The sequence below is a fragment of the Lasioglossum baleicum genome, chromosome 19 (genome assembly GCF_051020765.1).
Source record: "Lasioglossum baleicum chromosome 19, iyLasBale1, whole genome shotgun sequence".
Classification (NCBI taxonomy): Eukaryota; Metazoa; Arthropoda; class Insecta; order Hymenoptera; family Halictidae; genus Lasioglossum; species Lasioglossum baleicum.
In genome coordinates this window covers 5,196,094-5,221,905 of record NC_134947.1, presented here as the reverse complement: position 1 = coordinate 5,221,905, position 25,812 = coordinate 5,196,094, and the positions used below count along the sequence as shown (strand labels likewise).

Genomic DNA, 25,812 nt, shown 5'->3' with positions numbered 1-25,812 from the left:
TTCCTAGATCTACGGATCTCGTGATACTTACCTTCTTGCGAACTCGTTTCCACGCTCGCCGTTTCACTCGTTAACACTAGAACCGCCGAGCCCTAAACGCAATTCAACCCTCAACGCTAATTCATAAATACAAAATAGAAGTGTTTTCATTTATCCTGGGAGAAGCAGGGATAAAGTAAAAATCGATTTCATCCCTTAACGACCATGTTCCATTAAAAGCGACATTACGATATTCTCGAAATTTTCACAGTTTCTTCGTAAATAACCAAAAAAAAAAAATGCATGAAGATCTTAAGTTCGCTAAAACTTTTAATGATGAATTAATTCTATTTATGATATAAAAGTGCTGATGCTTATAAATAATGTTAATTCAACACTGGCGTTCTTTCTTTTACGATCGTTAAAACTATGGAAACATGAGAGACGTACGAAGTCTGAATAAATCCAACTTTGTCAGTATTATAAAATAACATAAATTCGTTACGTACAGTGCCGGGCAGCTCTAACATGAAAATACAAAGCAGGTGAAGTATTGTTCTAAAATGTTTCCAAACAGCGCGCGAGGAATAAATGCGACTTTATCGGGGAAATTTAACGAACGGGAAAAGTAGATTCTTTAATTATTACGTTATGAATATAAATAACAACGCGCATCAAATTAATTCGACCTTCTTTATGCGAGATACGGGGTCGCGCGTGTGTGACGCTGATAGCGATTGCGTTAATATTTTGTAAATCAAATTGGGTCAACGTTGAAATCCAATTAGAGGGGAATTTCTTACGCGTAACTGGATCGCAGTAAAAATAATTTATATAATAACAGATATTTCTCTCGTCGGACAAAAAGTTAAAAATTCAACTTTTGCTATTTCTTCAACGATTCCGATCAATTGCAATTTTTGAAAAAAATTTCTTTTCACATCCTTTAGTAAACTAATTGCCCTAGCTTCCCAAAAATGTTCAAACCGTATAGTACAATATTAAAAAAACTTATCGTCTTCTTCCTAGCGTGATTCTCCATCTCTGGACCGGTGGAGATTCGTTAAAAAAAAAACTTGCCGCAAAATTGACCCTGACCTTGAATTTCACGGTCAAATTTTTGTTATCATTGCGTCGTACAGTACGCATCAGGGGGAACAAAAGTCTGAAAGGAATGGATCAGGAACGAACCGTTTTAGACCCGTTTTGTTTTTTCGGTTTCCACTCTAATAAACGCTGTTAATTAGCCCGGGTTGGTTCAGCGAACAAAACCGTGGACCAGAGAGAAAGAGAGAGAGAGCAGTCCAAACAGTCGCCAACAAATTCAATCGACGCCCCGCGAGGATACAGTTGATTATAACTGGACCACTGGGGGAAAAAGTGGCCGGCAACAATATTGTTGTCGGTTTTCAACCATCGGCACGTTTCCCCTTAACTTACGTGGCGAGTTCTCGCGGCGGCGGCGGCGGCCATGTTCACTGTACCGCGTCCTTGTTTCTTACATTGTAATTCCACGTGAGAAGAATTCCCAGTAACACCGGGCAGAAATGGGATATTCAAGTCAGCCGTTCGGTGCCCCGCTCTTTTCGCCTTTCCGAAATTGTCCTGAAGGGTCGAGAAGTGCCGGAAGTTTTTCCTTTAACGTCATTACTCTGTTTTGTACGGCTGCGATACCGAGGAACGACTCCGATTCGGTATTCTGCTCGGGATACTTCAAATCTTGCTACAGCTCCTATCAAAAGATGTTTAATATTTAAATTAAATAACACGTACAAACCATATTCACACTTGTATGAGTTATTATGAATGGTATAGTGTTCCTAAAAATGTGAATGACCTTCATGCGTCCTCTAACCGTCCATCTATTAATGTCAGAATGCCTCCATCTTGATACAGTTCAACCCCACTTGAACCATTGCCCGCTACAAATAATAATAATAACAATAATAATAATAATAATAGTCATGTAAATCGAAGTCAAATGTTCGAAAGTAGTGAAAAAAATTGGAATTTGCATTACGTGCTGTACAATGTGGCCTAAAATTAAGGGTTAATTAAAAAAGCTAAATTCCTGCTTTACTTCACAATAATCGCTGATCCTCAATTATCGCTTATAGTAGCAAGTTCGATTTTGATGTTTCCGGTGGCAAAAAATTCGAGGATCTCGTCAAAGGACCAATAAAAATGTACACAAAGTTTCAAGACAAAAGCTTTTGTAGTTTTCCTGTAAAAAATTGGTACAAACTGCAGCAACACTTTACTCTTCCTGTTTAACATGATTCTTGCTATTCTTTCATCCATGTGTCTGATCGCTTATAGCAAGTTCGATTTTGATGTTTCCGGTGCCAAAAAATTCGAGGATCTCGTCAAAGTGCCAATAAAAATGTGCACAAAGTTTCAAGAGAAAAGGTTTCGCAGATTTCTGGCAAAAAATTGCATAATTATCTTATGGTTATCATTATCAGTAGAAGAAATTGGTTGGGCGAAATATAAAAGATTTTAAAAATTTCAGAATATATTCTAATGTTGTTTCTAAATTAAAAAGGAACATTAAGGGATGAAATCAGTTTTTATTTTGTTCCTGCTTCCCCTAATGTAGAACATTTTGCACAAAAATCCGCATTCCAATTATAAGCGACTGTTCCGTATTCTGATTGAGAAAATTGCACAGAATCGTAATATTACTTTGTGATAGAATGTGCAGATTTGAGCGGCCTCGAGCACAGATAAGGCCGTGATTATGGACTATATATTTATAGTCGGCGAACCATCCAATTCTGTGCTGGAATGAACGAATCGGTATCGGTTGGGGTCTAGCAAATCGGCGCAGGTGTGCTTTAGAATCGCGACTCGCGTGAGAAACCTGGCACCTTGCAATAATACGCGGGATTCAATTGGTAACTCTAATCGCGAGAGAGCAGATCGTATCTGGAATTCTGGAACACAGTGGCTTATAACGACAGGCTCGGTTTCAAGTTCATGTCACCGTAATCTCTCTCATCGGTCCCGCGCGTGGAAACTATTCCGAACATGTGAACGACGCTTGACACACGCGGTGTACAATGGACGCCCCATAGAAAAGCTGGCACAATTCGCGGGTTCGTAATTGGTTCGTGACGAAACGATTCCTGATAAATGGACTGCGGATTTTATGAATTTATAACGAAGATGAGTTGGTGTAATTTGAAGCAGTAAAATCATTAGACGAATTTAAGAATACTGTTACATTATTTTCAACACTCAATTAGAAAATCGAGTAGCAAATTTTTATTTCACACGAAGATCCGCTGTCTACTGATAAACTTTCGAGTTCCTTTTCTTATTCGTAGATTAAAAACCCCTAGATTAACCCCGTATTCTGTCAATTTCATATCCACGAGCCAATTTTCCATAAAAATCAGTCATAAAAGAATAATAGCGTCCCTAAACGATCACTGTCAGTGCGGAACGCGGCTAGTTTGACAGTAACCGCGCTTTCACTGAATGTAGAAGTTATTCAGGTGACTTATCCATTTTTCGAAACTGCGCATAGCCAGTGTTGATACTTGTTCTACTCGATTAGAGTCTGTCAGTCCCGCAGTTTTGAGGCAGCCTGTAGATCGCAGGTTCCTTTGGCAGTATTGAACCTGGCAGTGGTAGGTCGCCACCGACGTGAACAGGATTGTTCACGTTTACTAGTAAGTTGAGGATGTTCTCGAGAGCGGCTAACCGCTGTCACGTTCTTGAAATTCCATCACGACAACGTAGGTTTAACCACGTCGCGTACCACTTGCGCGAATTCGACCTTAAAAACAGTGAGGGATTGCGAGTGCTCGGGCCGTTTACATGTGTATCGTCTTCAAGCGAAATCTGTGCTCCGTGCCTTGCTGACTAGCACCGTCATACACAGCCCGATAAAAACTCGGCTTTAGAACTTTCAGGGCAGATAGCGCACGTCGCGGTATGGCGTAGATTATGTTTAACACGTCCACCGCAGAACCAGCAGTCATGCAAATCCTGCACAGCGTGTGTGTATTTAACGAAACAAGCTGCTGGAAAATTAAAGAAAATTCAGCAATCCACCGCAAGTACGTTTTAATCCGGCAAAAATTGCATGGTCCAAGTAAATAAAATTATTCGAAGAGTATTTCGCCTAACCAATTTCTTCTACTGATAATGATAACCATAAGATAATTATGCAATTTTTTGCCAGAAATCTGCGAAACCTTTCGCCTTGAAACTTCGTGCACATTTTTATTGGTCCCTTGACGAGATCCTCGAATTTTTTGGCACCGGAGACATCAAAATTGAACTTGTTATAAGCGATCAGACACATGGTTGAAAGAACAGCAAGAGTTATGTTGAATAGGAGGATTAAAGTGTTCCTGCAGTTTGTACTAATTTTTTTACAAGAAAACTGCAAAAGCATTTGTCATGAAACTTTGTGCACATTTTTGTTGGTCCTTTGACAGGATCCTCAAATTTTTTTGGCACCGAAAAAATCAAAATTGAGCTTACTATAAGCGATCAGACACATCGATGAAAGAATAGCATGAATCATGTTAAACAGCTGGGCGAGGGGTGGAAGGGTAAGGGTCCTGGCGAGACTAGAATATGTTAACCCTGGTGGGGATAGCTCTAGGACATTTATTGGCCATTTATCGCATAGTTACGAAATTACAAAATTACAAAATTGAAAAAGTACAGTTACACCATTCGACCGAATGTCGACTCTTGTGGGTCGACGACCCGTTCTGCCGTTTCTGGTAAGGAATCGACGTCGACGTGTTAAAACGATGTTCAAACAGTCCTAGAGCGTGTCGCCATCGGCGGTGTCGAGAAGTATGAACAAGAAGAAACGTTGAAGAGAACGGGTCCTTGGAAGGGCGAGTAAATAGGGCAGTAGATTTGGTTACGCTTCAGTTGACTAGACTCTTGGATATATCCATCCCCCGTCTGACTTCCAACCTATTCTTCTTCTTCTTCTTCTTCCTCGCACTTGGACGACTCCACGGTTTTCTCGTCCGTGTCGTCTCTCGCTGAATATTGCGCAATCCTCCGGTTTTAAAATACCACCCGTAACCGGCTGAAAAATTATCCAATTCCCGGAGATCTTCTTCCACACACACACCGCACCGCGGCGAAAAATACATTTTGTTGAAGCGATGACAGAAGTAGTCCGCCATGATTCATGAACGGTTTATCTTGTTATCGTTTCTACCTATGGTAACCGCAAATTGGACGGTATGTGTTCAAGGGGCCGCGCGAGAAATAAGAAACGGAGGCGAGAGAGAACCGAGAGCTACCGCGGATATAGGAATCCCAAAACGCTCGAACGCTCGATTGCACGATTTCCGAAATGACACTTTGCCGAGCGTCTCCGAGAACAATATACACCTATAATTAGCAGATAATTAATGTACCCCCCAAATGTACACAAAATGTTTTTGATTTTTTACAAGCAGAATTTTCAATTTAAAAATCTGAAACCAATTGCGGAATATGTATTTGGATCTTCGACATGCGTCAGATTTTTCTCAGAATTTCTAAACATCATTAACTAGGAAAAATAAGCCAAAACTTTTGACCATCTTATCCATTCGAGTTTTTACTAATAATCGGTAGGTTGTAGGTTCGCGTCCCGCTTCCGACATATTTTTTTTTCTTCTTGAAATCGATACCTATTTCAATTTTAAGCCTTAAAATCTATTATTTACAAGTTATTTTTACTTTTGGAAAGGTATAATGAAAAAATAAGTATTTTTTTGTGACCATCTTATCCATTCGAGTTTTTACTAGTAATCGGTAGGTTGCTGGTTCGAATCCCGCTTCCGACATACTTTTTTTCTACTTGAAATCGATACCTATTTCAATTTTAAGCCTTAAAATCTATTATTTACAAGTTAATTTACTTTTGGAAAGGTATAATGAATAAATAAGTATTTTTTGTGACCATCTTATCCATTCGAGTTTTTACTAGTAATCGGTAGGTTGCTGGTTCGAATCCCGCTTCCGACATATTTTTTTTTCTTCTTGAAATCGATACCTATTTCAATTTTAAGCCTTCAAATCTATTATTTACAAGTTATTTTTACTTTTGAAAAGGTATAACGAGTAAATAAGTACTTTTTTGTGACTATCTTATCCATTCAGGTTTTTACTAGTAATCGGTAGGTTGTAGGTTCGCGTCCCGCTTCCGACATATTTTTTTTCTTCTTGAAATCGATACCTACCTCAATTTTAAGCCTTAAAATCTATTATTTGCAAGTTATTTTTACTTTTGGATAAGGTATAATGAGTAAATAAGTACTTTTTTGTGACCATCCTATCCATTCGAGTTTTTACTAGTAATCGGTAGGTTGTAGGTTCGCGTCCCGCTTCCGACATATTTTTTTTCTTCTTGAAATTGATACCCACCTCAATTTTAAGCCTTCAAATCTATTATTTGCAAGTTATTTTTACTTTTGGAAAGGTATAACGAGTAAATAAGTACTTTTTTGTGACCATCCTATCCATTCGAGTTTTTACTAGTAATCGGTAGGTTGCTGGTTCGAGTCCCGCTTCCGACATATTTTTTTTCTTCTTGAAATCGATACCTATTTCAATTTTAAGCCTTAAAATCTATTATTTACAAGTTATTTTTACTTTTGAAAAGGTATAACGAGTAAATAAGTACTTTTTTGTGACCATCTTATCCATTCAGGTTTTTACTAGTAATCAGTAGGTTGTAGGTTCGCGTCCCGCTTCCGACATATTTTTTTTCTTCTTGAAATCGATACCTATTTCAATTTTAAGCCTTAAAATCTATTATTTACAAGTTATTTTTACTTTTGGAAAGGTATAACGAGTAAATAAGTACTTTTTTGTGACCATCTTATCCATTCAGGTTTTTACTAGTAATCAGTAGGTTGCAGGTTCGAGTCCCGCTTCCGACATATTTTTTTTCTTCTTGAAATCGATACCTATTTCAATTTTAAGCCTTAAAATCTATTATTTACAAGTTATTTTTACTTTTGAAAAGGTATAATGAATAAATAAGTATTTTTTTGTGACCATCTTATCCATTCGAGTTTTTACTAGTAATCGGTAGGTTGTAGGTTCGAGTCCCGCTTCCGACATATTTTTTTTCTTCTTGAAATCGATACCTATTTCAATTTTAAGCCTTAAAATCTATTATTTACAAGTTATTTTTATTTTTGGATAAGGTATAATGAGTAAATAAGTACTTTTTTGTGACCATCCTATCCATTCGAGTTTTTACTAGTAATCGGTAGGTTGTAGGTTCGCGTCCCGCTTCCGACATATTTTTTTTCTTCTTGAAATCGATACCCGCCTCAATTTTAAGCCTTCAAATCTATTATTTGCAAGTTATTTTTATTTTTGGATAAGGTATAATGAGTAAATAAGTACTTATCTGTGACCATCTTATCCATTCGAGTTTTTACTAGTAATCGGTAGGTTGCAGGTTGGAGTCCCGCTTCCGACATATTTTTTTTCTTCTTGAAATTGATACCTGCCTCAATTTTAACCTTCAAATCTATTATTTGCAAGTTATTTTTATTTTTGGATAAGGTATAACGAGTAAATAAGTACTTATTTGTGATCACTTTATCTACAGTAATTCTTCCATCGGAGTCTTGGGTCGCCTGTACTATGTATACGTATGCTTTCGTTCCGAAAAATGGGGAAAGTTCGTGTCGGTTTTCGACGACGTGACAGCGGGGACCCCTGTTAAGCGTTACAGGTGAATCAGCGTCGCCAACATATCCCATTTGACCAAGTCAAACAATTACGTCGATTACGTAATTCGTTGAAGTAGCGAATGCCAGTTACGGTTGCCGCAGAGAGAGGTCGAACGTTCGGGAAGTTTGTCCAACGTTAGGACTTAGTCGGAAGTTGGCTCGACAACGAGCATCTAGTTAAAAGCATCAGAATACGTACCGGGCTCCCAACATTCGGGACGCAAAGATAGTTAATTAGGCGGTATTGTTGTCGGTGCTAATAAACGGATGCGTTGACATTAATACAATATACAGACGCAGCGCAGGATTAGGAGGGTTGGGAAGGTAGGATAACTAACGGTATGGCTGAATTATGCATTAATGGATAGTGATGTTGCGGCTAATCCCGATTCATTCGATTATTTGTGAGACCGTAACCACACCGGCACGGATACACGGGACTGTTTCCCAAAGATTTCCGTTTCCTCTTTCTTTACGAAAATCACCGGGTTTTCATTTTTTATTACCACGCTTATATTAACTTGCCGAGTTGTCGTTGTCGTTGTTGTATGCGTCAAATCTTGTATTCGAATTTTATTGTTTAGTGCTCCACGCTTTAATTTTTATGTTCACTAATGTGTCATGATTTTCTTTAAATTTATATTAAATTTTTGGGAGAACGAGGAATAAAATTATTCTCCCCTTTGTAGCGCATTTTAATATGAGCGCTTTTTTTTTTAGTTTTTTTTTATAAATTCTTTTTAACTGTGTACAAAAATTAATAAAGAAAAAAACTGTGTATGAAAAAGAACGAGATGCTGAAACTGTAAGAGACTGTTTTTATTTTTTAAAATTCGATTCCGAGGCTGAAAATTCTGAAAAAATTCGTGGATACGCATTCCGGTAGCTAAAAAATGCCTGATTTTTCTCAGAATTTTCGTATGAAAGAGACGAGAGAAATTTGAGGAAAAATATGTCGACAGGATTGAACAAAGGGTTGAAAATTGGTACAAAGTGTTTTAAATGAAAGTTCAATGCAATTTTCAAACAGATTCAAAGTATCTTGCGATTCTTTTCGTTTCAGAACAAGGACAGAATACGAACAAGAAGAAGACCACGTTTTCGAGACTGCTTCGAGGATTAAAAACGCATCGGAAAGAGAAACAAGGTCAGACTCAAGGCTCCCCAAGACACGGCCGTGCCAGGATGGGGGTGCCACAAAGAGTAAGTTTTCAAGTATGTTTATCAATTTATATTCACACTATTTCTCTAGCATAAGTGCTTTAGTTTTTATCGTCGAGATTTTGTAAGAAAATGCTCGGAGATCGAACATACATGCTGAATGCTCCAAGTGAATGCTTCAAATGATCTTTAGACTGCAAATCTTCCTGCAAAATGAAATATGTATACATGAATTGGAAGCTACAGGATCTAAGTAAAATTTGACTCTCCAACTCAACAATTTTGATGTGTTCAAAATGGAATTGTATTTCGACAATCTTGTTTTACTATTTTGTATTGAACTGACTCATTTTTGGTATGATTGCATAAACACGATTAATTAAAATACAGTTAAACAAAGAAACTCGCTAAAGAAAGAAAGAAAGAAAGAAAGAAATTTTGATCCAACTGCAGTTGCAATTGAGATAGAAAATTTTTGTATTCCATAAAAATCCTAGTGATTAATAGGAGATCTTTATGCATCGAGTAGATGAAATTCAAAATTATAGGAAAATGAGCTATGTTTAAAATTTCAAGCCTCTAGCTCATCGGGAAGTTAGTTTAAAATCAATTGCAAAATTTGCCACCGAACAAACAGACAAACAAACAAACAAACAAGAAAGCGAGCTAATAAAAACGTGGTAATATAAGAATTGAAGATGTGAATACAATAACGGAAGTAACAACATTCAATTCAGTTTCTATTTCTTCGAATCGACGCAGACAATTTTTAGTTTGCATAAAGATCCGCAGTCCTAGTGATCACGCGTAGATGATCATTGAAAGAATTGGCAATTTCGATAAGAAATAAATTTTCGCTCTAAAGATTAGGTCTAACGTGGAACAAATATATATTGTATATAGAATAGAGAGACGTGGGGGTACATAGATGTATATAGGATCTGTATCACTATACCATGAATACTGTCGCCATGACTGCAGCGCGACCATTGTATGAATTCGCTCTGTGACCACAGTCAGAACTGCGTTTCGCTGTCTAGCAGGACATCCTGTGTCTGTAATGGAAGGCAACCGACGAGTTCTCGGAGGATACGAGAGCTGGACCACGATTCCACTGGAATAGAATATCGCGAACTGTCGACATACGTCTATCTCTTGTCGACGCCATTTACCGCACATTGCCATTTGTCTTGTTTTGGCTTCACCGCTGCCAGTAATACCATAACGTTCGCGCGAATCTAACGACAGAATTCCACGTTTACTTTCGATAAACACCGAGATAGGCGCCGTTCACCAAGAATTACTCCATTAACGTGATTGCAGTCGGTTCAACGATTAATCCGTCGATATTTACGCGAAACAAGTATCACCTATTTTCTCCCTGCATTTTAAGTCAACAAATTAAATTTATTTATAATTAAAATTAAAGTTAGAAGCGATTTAATCGAGGGGAATACAGTTACCCTTTCTCTGTTAATATTAGTAGAGGGGGGACACAATTATTTATAATTAAAATTGAAGTTAGAAGCGATTGAATTAATGGGAATACAGTTACCCTCATTCTGTTAATATTAGTAGAGGGGGGACACAATTATTTATAATTAAAATTGAAGTTAGAAGCGACTGAATCAATGGGAATACAGTTATCCTCATTCTGTTAATATTAGCAGAGTGGGGACACTAGGGAACACAATTATTTATAATTAAAATTAAAGTTAGAAATGATTGAATCAATGGGAATACAGTTACCCTCATTCTGTTAATATTAGTAGAGGGGGGACACAATTATTTATAATTAAAATTGAAGTTAGAAATGATTGAATCAATGGGAATACAGTTACCCTCATTCTGTTAATATTAGTAGAGGGGGGACACAATTATTTATAATTAAAATTACAGTTAGAAGCGACTGAATCAATGGGAATACAGTTACCCTCATTCTGTTAATATTAGTAGAGGGGGGACACAATTATTTATAATTAAAATTGAAGTTAGAAGCGATTGAATTAATGGGAATACAGTTACCCTCATTCTGTTAATATTAGTAGAGGGGGGACACAATTATTTATAATTGAAATTGAAGTTAGAAGCGACTGAATCAATGGGAATACAGTTACCCTCATTCTGTTAATATTAGTAGAGGGGGGACACAATTATTTATAATTAAAATTGAAGTTAGAAGCGATTGAATTAATGGGAATACAGTTATCCTCATTCTGTTAATATTAGCAGAGTGGGGACACTAGGGAACACAATTATTTATAATTAAAATTAAAGTTAGAAGCGACTGAATCAATGGGAATACAGTTACCCTCATTCTGTTAATATTAGTAGAGGGGGGACACAATTATTTGTAATTAAAATTACAGTTAGAAGCGACTGAATCAATGGGAATACAGTTATCCTCATTCTGTTAATATTAGCAGAGTGGGGACACTAGGGAACACAATTGTTTATAATTAAAATTAAAGTTAGAAATGATTGAATCAATGGGAATACAGTTACCCTCATTCTGTTAATATTAGCAGAGGGGGGACACAATTATTTATAATTAAAATTAAAGTTAGAAGCGATTTAATCGAGGGGAATACAGTTACCCTTTCTCTGTTAATATTAGCAGAGGGGGGACACAATTATTTATAATTAAAATTAAAGTTAGAAGCGATTGAATCGAGGGGAATACAGTTCTTTCACGACTGCAGTCTCATATTTCACTGGTTCGCTTCCATTTGGATAGCGAGAAGATCACTGATTTTTAGCGACCTCGGTATTTCAGGACGTTGCGACACGGGGCAAACCCATATAGTAATTGGTCTACTTCTACACCTCGTTTTGTAGTATTGGTAATTAATATCGCCTGTAAGCGTAAGTGCGGGCGGCCGTTACCCTATCTATGTATTTCGCGGGAAGCAATTCGCTCGAGTGCAATTTATCGGGTTCCTTTTAACAACCTCAGCAATTCTAATTCTTGTTATACGCGCGCATCCCCTTATTTATGTCCACCTTTATTCTTTCCTTGTTGGATCCACGATCCGGCGAACCGCCGGAAAAATCTATGCTGAACATAAATGAGGTTACTTTACATAGCCGATGCAGTAAGTATCGAAACAACGAGGCATTTCAAAGAATTTACGGTGGCAGTTAAGCGAATGTACGATAGTTCAGGGTTAACTAGCTCTACATCTCTCTTCTTCTCATCGGGGGTGAAATAGGCGGAGAACCTGCGAAAATTCTACGATCCCTTATTCGGATTTCTCCCGCGGAACGCTCTTTGCGCGGTCGCGAATGAAAATTCGAGAATAGTTCTTTTGAAGTTGCACTTCGAATACATACATGTCAATGGAAAATGTAAATGGGCGAATTTTCACCCTGATGAGGGTTAAATAATTTCAATAACCTGCAAACTATACAATTGATACTATTGAACACTCTAATTCTTCAGAATATGCTTTTCAAAGTTGCACTTTAAATATATGTCGCATATTCTCATTCGAGAAATTTTTAAATGATTAACAAATAATTTTAATAAGCTGCAAACAATATATCGATGCTATTCAATACTCAGAATATATTTTTTTTCGATTTGAGTTGCACTTATTGATTGTTATCAAGAATTTACAAAATCATATATTATTTTAAAAAAGAAAAAAATACTGTGAGAACAATTATCTCATCAGAACAGGAAATCGTCGGAACAAATGATCTCATTCTAAATTATTTATATGCAGAAAATGCAAATGGGTGAACTTTCACCGTGGGGGACGTATAGGGGTTAAATAATTTTAATAAGCTGCATTTATTGATACTATTGAACATTTCTAATCGTTTTGTTTCCTTTTGAATTACTTTTATCGTGGACAAAATCATATCTTACTTTAGAAAATAATGAAAGTCAGAACAATGAAGATATTATAATAATTTTGCCACCGCTTTAGTGTGATGCCATCGTTGAGAGCAGCACTTCCTCTCCGAGTTCCTGCGAGTAACGAAATGGCGGTGGCGGTGTTCTGCTGCGACTCGTGCTGAGGTAAACGCTGGTCCTTGATTATGTGCTGGAGAAAGAGCGCACGACCGATTGGAAAAACGGCAGTATAAACGGTTTTTCTGCGGGAAAACGGACAGCCAGAATGTGCTGCGCGGATAAGCAATTTCCGTGGAGGTTCGGGGCGAAACCGAACTTCCAATTCTTGGTGTTTCCGGCCACTTTTCCGTGGAAGTTTATGGAATGCTTTTAATGAACTTGTTCAGAACGTTCAATTCGCTCGAACTCGGACATATTGGAGAATATGAACCGGAATTTGCAATTATATATCACCCGGAGGATATCCCTCCTTCCCTTCCCTAAATAAACAATTACGTTAACAAATTTATACACATTAAATAACTCGAATCGTCCCCGTACAGATAGTCCTGGAAATTTTGTGACGTACTACCGACTGTCGCGCGGGGAGGTGTAACGGTTAAATTTATTAATAATTTATATTTCCTAAACGCATAGGCTTTTTAAAAAAATTTTTTCTTTAAACATTGCGTGGTCATCTAGTTCTGTGAGCTACGTTTAGAATTTCAAGTCTCTAAGAAAAAGAAAACCGTGAAAAACGTGGTAATATGAGCGAGTGCGAGGATTCTCGCGCAATAACAAATAACGACAGAACGTTGGGTACGTAGAGGTTAAACGCAGAGTTGCGGGGAGGGGATCGATGCGGCGATGCCGTGTTTTTCAGAAAGGCCAGGTGTCTCGGTAGTTATGAGGGGTGGGGGTAGATGTTTGAGGAAACAGAGGTAGCTGGAAAAGTAGACGATAAGCAAAAAGAAGAAGAAGGTTTGCGACTAAACCGCGACACAGGGATGGGGTGGGGGATGTCGCAGGTGCGATCGATGTAGTATGTCACCCTCGTGTTGGTGGCTCTCTTCCCCTTTCTCTACCTGTCTCATCTTAGAACCAGCGTCCCTGTCGCACTCGCGCGATAACGCGGCGGTTCGTTCCCTCCATTCATCTTTCAGCGGGGCATGTTTCTGCCGCGTCTTCATCCCGCGCTCCCGTTTCGTCTCTGTCTTTTACTTCCGCGCGTCCAGACGACGAAAGTCTCGCTGTCGTCGGCGTCTTCTCTCGTCGAGGTTGTAAATGCAGCCGCGCGGCGCGCCGGTGGTGGTGGTCTAAGCAGAGCCACCAGGCCGGGGACACCGGGGCCGCAGCCAGACTTTTGCGAGCGGCTTGTTTTAATTAGTAAATGTATCCAGCCAGATGAAACGCCGTCAAAAAGATATTTCCACGGCTCCACAACCCCCCCCCCCCCCCGGAGCGTTACTCTCTTCTCTCGTGCGCGCGCGGTGTCGAAGTTCGCGTACCATTTCGCACGCATGCGACGCGTTCGCGCGACGTCGTTTTTACGCCGAGATTTCTCTGAAGTGGGGTTGATCGATTGCGGACTGTCTAGACGGTTCGTTTGAACGCGTTCGTGCTTACTTTTAACGCGTCCGCCCCACCCGCCCGAATACCGCCCGCCGATACAAATTGATTACTGCTGCAAGAACATGTTCTTCTCGATGGGCTACCCCTTTTAGTCCAGTCAGTGAAAAGTTGTAGAGGGAAATGGAAGGAACACAATTTTTAACTTTGGGTCTTTGTTTGGACTAGTAAAGAGGTAAGCATACTAAAATACGTCCCCTTTTTCGGTTTCTCGCTTATATCTCGGAAACTATGCGTCCTAGCGATAAGACCATTCTATACAAAATTAAAGCCGACAAAATTTGCCATGAGATTGATTGTATTCAGTTTTTCGCTATCTCGCATAGTTGCCGAGATATCCGCGCTCAAAGAGTTCACTAATTCTGCTGAAGAGTTAGCTAGTCGAATCAGGCAAAAAACTCGGGAACTATGCGAGATAGCGAAAAACTGAATAGAATCAATCTGATGGCGCATTTTGTCAGCTTTAATTTTGTATAGAATGATCTTATCGCTAGGGCGCATAGTTTCTGAGATATAAGCGGTAAACCGAAAAAGGGGACCTTCGGTTATGTGCCTTTTCTTTTTTTACCACGTTTTTATTAGCTCGCTTTCTTGTCTGTCTGTTTGTTTGTTTGTTCAATCTTGCAATTGATTTTAAACTAACTTCCCGATGAGCTAGAGACTTGAAATTTTAAACATAGCTCACAGAATTGGACGACAATGCAATATTAAAAAAAAAATTTTAAAAAGCCTCTGCGTTTAGGAGATATAAACTATTAAATTTAACCGTTACACCTCCCCGCGCGACGCTCAGGATCACCCTGCATATCATGGTTTACCGGATGGTTCACGTACAATGTAAATTGTTCATGTATAATAAATAAGTGCTATTTTGAATGCTTGAAAAACCCGGTACGATTTTGATTGTTCCGTGAAAACATACACGTACACGAATGGCGTAGGTATACGTAGTAAAAATTTGCGAACAGGGTATGTATGTAACATTAAAAAATTTGTTAACAGTAATATTGTATGATACGCGGAATAGTTTGGAGGTTTCGCAGCGCACCGAACGATTTTGTTAACGCGCGTGTTGCAAATAGCCAGCCGGATTTTCTATGAAATTCTTTCGGGGAACTTCAATGATTCATCGTTTTTTCGGTTTTTCGCCGGGTTTCCCGAATGTAAATACCATCTGCACGAAGAATAGCATTCGCTCCATAGGAGGGAACAGTTCGCAAATACGAGTTTCAGAGCTTGCTAAAAGTACCGGCGCGCAACGAACTGTACGAGCCCGCACAGATACTGAGAAACTACCTGTGTTTATTCTATTATATCGTGGAACTGCATACTTGAAAATAGTTAGGTAATATTGTGGCTGTGGTCTTCTTCTTTTTTAGATACAACGCTTTGCCTGCATTCGTTCGATAAAGCGGTAACAACGTCGACAAAAATTTCGATTTTTCAGCAATTTCTCGGGATGCTTGCCTGTTTGCGATTGATAACGGTCGATTGAAAAATTCATTTTCAATCAAGCCTGCAATTTTTCCGGTTTCAAACATTTATTTTTACGATGATACAACATTTTTTGACTTTATATGTACAGTTAGAAGCAAAACTGATCACGCACACTTTAAATCAGGATAACTCTTTTATGAATGAACCAAACGACTTCTATTTCTCTGTGAGGCTAGAAGAATTATGAGGTCTAAAAAATATGTTGGAAAAATGCATTTGGTCGGAATTGTGAAAAACAATAGTAAAAATTGATTGTGATTATTGGCCCGTAACGAAAATTTAAAAGATGTGTTTGGTCAACTCGTGTAAATTATATACGTTCCGAAAATTTCATTGAAATTGGATAATTGGTTCACGAGTTATAAACGATTGAAACTGGTAAAACTGGCGGTTTTATGAAACATTGCAATTCTTACCGCTTTTGATGGTTTATAACTCGTAAACCGATTAACCAATTTCACAAATTGATCAAACACATCTTTTAAATTTTCGTTATCGGCCCAGCTAAAAGAAGTTGTAAAAATCAATTTTATGAATGCCAAAACTGTTTCCCTTCAAGGTCAATTTCAAGATCATCGATATTTTCCTAAATGGAACAGCATGATGGATAATAAAAGACTCTAAAATCTCTCTGACCTTGATACGATCTTCAGGAAAAATGATCACGATGCGAGGTGCGAAAGGTTAATTACAAGATGGATGCTGCACACAGAAATCAGTCGAAGAGTAGCAGGGATGGATAATACATGGTTAGCCGTTGATGCAAGGTGTTATCGAGGCGACAATGTGAAAGATGCCGGTATGGAAGCGAACCAGAAGCGATAAAATGAGACGCGTGCGACCCGAGCGCGGCAGGGTGACCACGGTGCACGCCCAATGAATATGAAACAGTCATTAGCGCGCCAATCCCGAATCACTTAAATACATGCGGCAGACAGTAGACAGAAAAGCTAGCGCGGGGTTGTTATTAGTGCATCGAAATCCGTTGCCTCCAGACAGCTCTGAACATTCAAGACTCCTCTCTCATTACAGACACTCGGTTTGTCTGCTATTTCCCAATCTACTGTGTCCCAGTCAGAAATCTAAACGCATTATACATTCATACGTAGGTTAGGTAATTTCCTTTCACGAAGGAAACGCTTCTGAAATTTTCTCTGACAATTCTTTCCACTTTTAATTCTTACACGACCATTTCGCTGAGAAACGAGCGAAATGAGTTTTCTGTTCTTCGATTTTCCTTCGGTAATGCAATATTAGGTGTCGTTGGACCGCCATTCCTTTCGTCAATTAATCTTCATAAGCTTCTCTGGTAGATTTTTACCCGGCGCGGATGCAGATCGAAGTTTCGATCCTCTAGGATCAATAGTTCAGGAGATATGGTCGCTTAAAGTTGAGCATTTTCACAGCGCCCTTATCTGTCAAAACTGCTCAACTTTAAGCGACCATATCTCCTGAACTATTGATCCTAGAGGATCGAAACTTCGATCTGCATCCTTGCCGAGTACAAATCTACAGGATTACACGCCAAAAATATCAGAATTTATAGGAGAAAGGCACAAATTTTGAGTCCGGTGAAGTAAGGTTTACCCTTGAATTTTTGTAGGGAAGTTTTAAGAAAGTGGAATCATGTAAAATGTGTCGTTTCCAGTGGTGGTCGTCTTTGTAGATCCGAAATAACTCAAACTCGTACTAGATTCTGTGGAATTTTATTTTCCAACAATTTTTAAAGGCATAAACGCATAAAGGACATTTTCAAAAATTGAAGTTTTGTTAGGAGAAACAAAAGTTTCCAGCCTAGCCGTGCGCCGTTTCATCCGGAGCGCGACGGCAAGTGCCCTTGGGCAGAATTTGATTATACGGGGGTGGCCGTATCAATTCGGCAATGTCCCCCGCACTTAAATCGAAGACGGTTTTCTGAACGATAAAATCGACGCCCTAGTCGCGCGCGCGTTCCTCGAGTTTATTGGCCGGTTGCAGACCGCTGATAACACAAGCTTGAGCCAACACCGTAAAGCGTATCCAATCGTGGTTGCGCGGAGCCACGTTTCGATCATAAGCGACGAACGGCTCAAGAAACGATAGAAGCAATTCCCAGGCGAAATGTATGCGGCCCCGATATTGCGGCTGATTAATCGTAACTCGAAAGTAGTTGTTACGTATTTATAGCGCGGCCGACTTAATATTTTTGTGGTTCCATAAACCTTTTGCCGGCGCCGCTTTTACCCGCTAGTAAACCACTTCGCGGAGAAGTAATTTTCTATGTAATACCGGCCCTCCCTTTTTTCTCCCTCTCTCTCTCTCTCTCTCAATATATTAATCAATGAAGACGTAAATCTGCATAAACGCGAGACCAGTGTAATAGTGGCTATGAGCTTTATCGCGGAAGAGTTTTTACACAGTCGTTGCGAATAATGCTAGTTATTAAATCCCTGAGCGACACCGGTAACCAAGTGGCTGTTTCGTTTCCCCCGGATACTTTCTTCTTATCTCGGCTATGGAAAATTGAATTAGTTGTGCAAGAAAGCTTGTTAAAAAATACATTTTCGATGCGTTTGTAATCGAAATGAACGTAGTTTATCTGCATTTTTTCGATTTTTTTGAGGTTTTTGATTTTTTACAAGCAGGATTTTCAATTTAAAAATCTGGAACCAATTGCGGTATATGTATTCGGGTCCTTGACGTGTGTCAGATTTTTCTCAGAATTTTTAAACATCGTTAACTAGGAAAAATAGGCGAAAAACTGGTTTTTCTATTTTACCCCGTAACTACCCTCCCGCTCGAGATACAGGGTTGAAATTTTACTCGGCTACATTTTTTCTTGATTCCCTATCGACTCATCGTCGATATAATTCGGCTCGAGGGCACTTTTGACCATCTTATCCATTCGAGTTTTTACTAGTAATCGGTAGGTTGCAGGTTCGAGTCCCGCTTCCGACATATTTTTTTTCTTCTTGAAATTGATACCTGCCTCAATTTTAAGCTTTAAAATCTATTATTTGTAAGTTATTTTATTTTTGGATAAGGTATAATGAGTAAATAAGTACTTATCTGTGACCATCTCATCCATTCGAGTTTTTACTAGTAATCGGTAGGTTGCAGGTTCGAGTCCCGCTTCCGACATGTTTTTTTTCTTCTTGAAATCGATACCTACCTCAATTTTAAGCTTCAAAATCTATTATTTGCAAGTTATTTTTATTTTTGGATAAGGTATAATGAGTAAATAAGTACTTATCTGTGACCATCTCATCCATTCGAGTTTTTACTAGTAATCGGTAGGTTGCAGGTTCGAGTCCCGCTTCCGACATATTTTTTTTCTTCTTGAAATTGATACCTGCCTCAATTTTAAGCCTTAAAATCTATTATTTGTAAGTTATTTTATTTTTGGATAAGGTATAATGAGTAAATAAGTACTTATCTGTGATCATCTTATCCATTCGAGTTTTTACTAGTAATCGGTAGGTTGCAGGTTCGAGTCCCGCTTCCGACATATTTTTTTTCTTCTCGAAATCGATACCTACCTCAATTTTAAGCTTTAAAATCTATTATTTGTAAGTTATTTTATTTTTGGATAAGGTATAATGAGTAAATAAGTACTTATCTGTGACCATCTTATCCATTCGAGTTTTTACTAGTAATCGGTAGGTTGCAGGTTCGAGTCCCGCTTCCGACATATTTTTTTTCTTCTTGAAATTGATACCCGCCTCAATTCTAAGCTTTAAAATCTATTATTTGTAAGTTATTTATATTTTTGGATAAGGTATAATGAGTAAATAAGTACTTATCTGTGACCATCTCATCCATTCGAGTTTTTACTAGTAATCGGTAGGTTGCAGGTTCGAGTCCCGCTTCCGACATATTTTTTTTCTTCTTGAAATTGATACCCGCCTCAATTTTAAGCCTTAAAATCTATTATTTGTAAGTTATTTTTATTTTTGGATAAGGTATAATGAGTAAATAAGTACTTATCTGTGACCATCTTATCCATTCGAGTTTTTACTAGTAATCGGTAGGTTGCAGGTTCGTGTCCCGCTTCCGACATATTTTTTTTCTTCTTGAAATTGATACCTGCCTCAATTTTAAGCCTTCAAATCTACTATTTGCAAGTTATTTTTATTTTTGGATAAGGTATAACGAGTAAATAAGTATTTATTTCTGACCGACGAATAACTGGCTACGGAATAATTATTTACAAATTATCATAGTAGAAATGCATTTAAACTAGTATTTAAAATTGTTTATTTGTTGCTTCACCGATGTCTCCATTTATAAAATTCTTTGTGTTTTATTCTTCATATTAAAAATGAAAAGTCGATTTGCGAGATTGCGCTTTCTTTTTGCGAAGCAGGAAGAAGATGAATCTTTGAGTGGAGCGATTTTCCTAAGAGTGAAATCGTGTCCGACGTTACAACGGCTTAAAAACGCGAAATGGAAGCAGAGCTTAACGCATAAATTATGTGGCATACGTTGAACGCCTTAATTTATTACTGAATTACGTGCAATTTAAATGCCCCGCGTCGATCACGTGTACGTATGTAGCCTGGCCCGGGAATCGATTTACGCAAACTGCCAGCGATATGCACGTGCATAAATTCATAATTGGAGTGTTGACCTGGAAAGAATGTTTCGAACAAATAAAACATTTCGAGCACCCCCACCTCCCCCCAGTGAAAAACAAGGGGACGAGTCGTCTTTCACTTTTATGAACAAATCGATTTGTCATCTTCGTTTGTTGCACACCTTGCGCTTTAATTAAATGCACTTTTCAAACTGTCACCACGGAAGGGGAAAAACTTGATCCGTTTTCTGATCTAGTTAAAGCTTAATTATGCTACTGCTCATAATAATATTTACAGTTTTCTTATTAGTAATTCATTCACTTTCTTTTTTATTCAATGCCATTCGAATGTTCAGGTAGAGATTATTATGCCGTACATTATTTTTCAATACATTGTTACACGTTATACGATACAATACAAATTATAAAATAAACGTAGGTTAATACACAAGCAGTTTAAGTTTAAAAAGAATTATAGTTTTGCAAAGTAGAGCAAAGATAGAAATTAATTAAAATTATATGTAATTACGATTTTCTATGATTCTCCACAATTGTAATATAAAATTCCATTAATGAAGTAATACATTGACTTTGATAGTACTGACTTTTTCAGAATTATACTTTTGCAAAGTAGAGCAAGGATAGGAATGAATTAAAATTATATAATTACGATTTTCCATGATTCTCCACAATTGTAATATAAAATACCATTAATAAAGTTAGTAAAATACTGCGCGATCTTACCGCTACTAAAGTCTGCAATGCCAACATTATTTCTGTCGAACAAGTTTAACATTTCTCCATAAATATCTCGCTTAAATTTCGAATGTTCAAAGAGATTGTTGTCATGCTGCAAAAGTTTGCCATCGGAACATTCTGCCAGCTCGAATTCAATGCTCTCGAGCAACGATTTTAACATTTTCCCGGAAATACCCACCGCTCGGTTTTACCGTTAAACGAAGTTTCGTCTTTCCGGTTGATCGGCGGACGGTGTGCTGTTGTAAATAACGAAAAAGTTAATAAAGAACCGGAAGTCAAGCCGAGACTTAATGGTGATCCGAAACTCCAGCTGAAGTTCATAGTGTTTCCTATTAGGTTCGAAGGCTCGCAGACATCTTCGACGTAAGACGCTTTCATCTAAGTGGCGTGATAACACTCGTGACTGGAATTCCCTTAAATATTTCGTAGAATATTGAGGGATGTGCATTTCGCGTGCTTGTTGCTTTTCTAACTTCGTACCGACGTCTGCGTGCCTCGAATACCACCGACCCTGCAGAAAATTTTGGTTTAATGTCGTCCTAAAATCCGCCGGATAGAATTTCGCAACATGAGCTGCTTGCACAGGTTGCTTTGTAATAACAACCATCGAAAATACAGCACGAACAAGCTAAAAATACCGTCGAATTATCCACACTTTCTAACCACGTGTGAAAATTTACTAAAAACTTTTAACGAACTTTTGAAAATAGTTCCATTCTATTTGATTTCTTTCATTTCGTGCTTGTTAAACTGATGCAATTTGCTCGGGCAATTCTCAAATGTTCGATCATTTATTTCATATAGAATAGTTTAGTAACGTAACAATTATTTTACATTACTGATTTACAAAATTATGATGTGTTTGGTATGTAATCCAGTAGATTTGTACCCGGTAAAGTAAAGTTTACCCTTATTTAATGCTAAGGGTTGACGATTTTATAAATAGTTGCTAGTTTCAAAAAGAGTCAACCAACGCATTTGCTGCCGAATTCGTACATTTTTAAGTACTTTCTATTTTACACGAAGAAAATAAGATGATCAATTTCTAAAGATAAATCGATGACCAAATAGAATCGATATAAGTCCTTCGACAATTCATTAAATCGTATGTTTCTGGGTAGTTGACGAAGCGAATGTGCAGGAACGGAATCAAGCTGGAAAAATGAGAGAAAGAACTACTGTAATTCCGGCTATGTTTTATTGCAAACATGGCGCAGACGCCGCGGCTGCCCGAAACGCAAGTGCAGCTGCAAAGGCTGAATTCAGAATTCAATTACTCGCTGACGGGGAATACGTCCTCTATTTATACTAATTTGCCTCGTCCGTGTTTAGTTAACGCATCCTAATTCTGTTCCATCAACTCAATTATTTTGGAAACGTAACGTGGTCGAAGACGAGGTGCAAAAACCGGGTAAGGATTAATAAGTGTCGCGAGTTGACAGAAAGAATTCCGAATGCACTCGTTGCAAACGGAGAGAAATCAATTTTTCTTGCAATTTCGACACGGAGTAGTCACGATCCAATAGCATTTTCTTACATTTACTTTTATTTTTCTTATTTTATACGACATAATTAGACTGTGGAGGTTTCTGGAAAAATTTTGGAGAATAATAATACCTAACGTTGCCACCTTGAATATCTTTGTTGTTTTTAAAGATATACGTCAAATGTCTGAAGGACGAAGTTGAATGGTAAAATGGGGCTCATACGATACCAAAAAAATGTTTGTTTCTATCTAATTTCTTTTAGAGATATGAAGGTCACCTTCATTTTTAAAAATAGAATGTGCTATTTTTTTTATACCATAGATCGATAAAGTGTCAGATTCTGAGTGTAAAAGTGTTGACCTTCATACGTCCTAATTCTAATAGTTCACAAGATATTATCGAAACAATTTACATTTTTCTTCGGATAATATCTCGTTAACTATTAGGTGTAGGACATATGAAGGTCAACACTTTTGTACTCAGAATTTGATACTCTATCGATCCATGGTATAAAAAGTAGCTCATTCCATTTAAAAAAATGAAGGTGACCTTCATATCTCTAAAAACAATTACATAAAAACAAAAATTTCTTTGGTATCGTACGAGCCCCATTTTACCATTCAACTGTGTCCTTCAGACATTCGACGTATCTTTCAAAACAACAAAGATATTCGAGGTGAGTCACCCTGTATAGTGGGTGGAAAATAAAACGCAAAAAGAGTGTAATTACAGCAATAATTTTTTCATTGACATTTCAAATGATTGCTTGCAAAAATTGAAGGAAAAATTTTTCGCACAAAGACCCACAGTCTAATTACACAACACACTATATACAGAAACGAATCGTTTGCATTTCTGTTTTACAGGTGGACACACCGGACAGCGTATTGCAGAGTGGACTGGGCTTAAGAAAAGACATGGGGAACACGATTCTACGTTCGATGGTGGATCCCAAAGATTACGATCGATTGAGATGCCTGCAGATGAACGGTAGTCAGCCAAACAGCTTCGAGGAGACTATACATAGGGTACGAGTTCATTGCTAAATTAAAGTAAACATTATAGATCGCGTTCTAGACACGGCAACATAGACGAATAAATATTGATATATCTCGCAGCGTACGCTGTAGAATCTTGATTGTAGAAACTGGGGGGGGGGGGGGGGATATAACACGATGCACGGATGATCGAACGACGAATAAATATTTCTTGGAGTCGGTACGTGCGCTCAGATTAATAACAATCTCGTTGTTCAAATTCCGGAACGTTCCTGACACAGGAATTTAGATAAAATATTTTGTTCCTCTCGGAATGCCATTGTTTTCAGAGTGCCCGACAATTTCGTTCAATTTTAAATTAAAGAGCTGCGAGGTTCTCGTAAATCGTAATTCATGTGTTCCTGAAAATGATTAAAATTTGTGCCTTTCTCCTACGAATTATGATGTATTTGGTATGTAATCCAGTAGATTTGTACCCGGCGCGGATGCAGATCGAATTTCGAACCTCTAGGATCAATAATTCAGGAGTTATGGTCGTTTAAAGTTGAGCATTTTTGACGGCGCCCTTATCTCTCAAAAATGCTCAACTTTAAACGACCATAACTCCTAAACTATTGATCCTAGAGGTTCGAAATTCGATCTGAATCCTTGCTGGGTACAAATCAACTGGATTACATACCAAATACATCATAACTCGTAGGAGAAAGGTACTAATTTTGAGTCCAGTAAAGAAAACTTTACAAGTTACAGAGCGATCATCGCAAAAATTGCAAGTACGTTCAAACGTTCGCGGGAATTGGTTAGATTGATGAATCAGTGGCACACGTGGCTGTTAATTAAAACTGCCGAGTTCCCTGTGACCTCACTTTATCGCAAGATCCGCGATAATTACTCTCGACGAAGGTTCCAGTTCTGTTCTCGCGTAAAAAGAAACCGCGAAAAACTGAATTGCAGGCTCGACTCTACACATTCGTTTCGCGGTTGGTTTCTCGTTATTCTGCCGGAAGCTCCTGACATATTTATTTACCGTCACCGTTCCAGATGTTTCGTTGATACAATCCGGTATGGGTGTTTATACTTCTTTGTATTTTTGCAGCTGAAGGTTCAAGAGGAGCTGAGGAAGAAGGAGAGATTTCACCGGGAACACGAAGAGGTGAGTACAGTTCAAATTAAGGCTTATTAGCTTTTTATCATTCGCTAATGAAATTATCCGGGTCCCGCGCCGAAGAGGAGCGCAGGGAGTGTATATTTATAAAGAATTTAATTATCAATTGCATTGTCGTGTCTTGAAATACGGAAGCTTGGGAACACCGGTTCGCAGAAGCTTCGATAAATCCGCGCGAAGTTAAAATTTCTTCTGTTATATCTTACGTTGTCATATTATAAATGACGGCAGACTTTCAAAAGTACTTTCACAGTGCATACAATTGACACAAACCTCTGCAAAACGTACTTTTTAAATTTTCACTATAGTCCCACAGAAAAAAAGTTAGAAATTAAACTTTTGGTATTTCTTCGACAATTCCGATCAATTGCAATTTTGTGAAATAAATCTCTTTTCACTTCCTTTAGTAAACTAATTGCTCTAGCTTCCCAAGAAAAGTTCAAATCGTATAATACAATATTAAAAAAGTTATCGTCTTCTTTATAGACCGGTCTTAAGCTTTTATCCGCTACTGTGTGTTACGCAGTTTTTTATTCCGAGCCCGGTAAAGTAAAGAGCAGCCCGGCGGCTGTCTACTAATAAATTGATTTCCGACAGGAATCAAACAGATACGCTGAACCGAGTCGACCCACCGAATAATTTTCTGTGCTGCGCGAATAACAGTGACGAAAACACGGGAAGCTTGTGTCACTTTGACTAGTCCAAATATTGAGCGTACACAACAGCGGCGCGCGTTTATCCGCGGCGAATGAATCATAATTATATTTCCCATTAATCTCCGGCCGGATTCCCCATCGATTTGTCAGGAGATAACTGATAAATATGTAGAAGCGTGTAACTTGCGTACATTAATCGGCCAGACGGGTTGGGTAGAGTAGAGTAGAGGAGGGGAGGGGAGAGCGGAGGGAAAAGGAGCAGGAAACGACGATACGGGGGGGGATAGATGGTCAAGTGGTTGCCCGTGGGATGATCCCGCAGTTTCTTGTGCAAAAGAGAAGTCAGCCGGATAGCTGGGCGAGA

General features: G+C 38.3%; 1 protein-coding gene across 5 annotated transcripts in view; it reads left to right on the top strand.

Moving 5' to 3' along the window:
- LOC143218376 (uncharacterized) overlaps nucleotides 1-25,812 on the top strand; it is a 597,229-nt gene that overhangs the window by 543,431 nt on the left and 27,986 nt on the right. For 3 of the 5 annotated variants that reach the window (XM_076443513.1, XM_076443510.1, XM_076443515.1), the window contains exons 5-7: nucleotides 8,764-8,915; nucleotides 23,496-23,657; nucleotides 24,724-24,780. In XM_076443513.1, coding sequence (XP_076299628.1) covers nucleotides 8,764-8,915; nucleotides 23,496-23,657; nucleotides 24,724-24,780 — 371 coding nt within the window. The remainder of the gene's footprint in view (nucleotides 1-8,763; nucleotides 8,916-23,495; nucleotides 23,658-24,723; nucleotides 24,781-25,812) is intronic. The other 2 variants (XM_076443514.1, XM_076443512.1) reach the window with 1 other exon arrangement.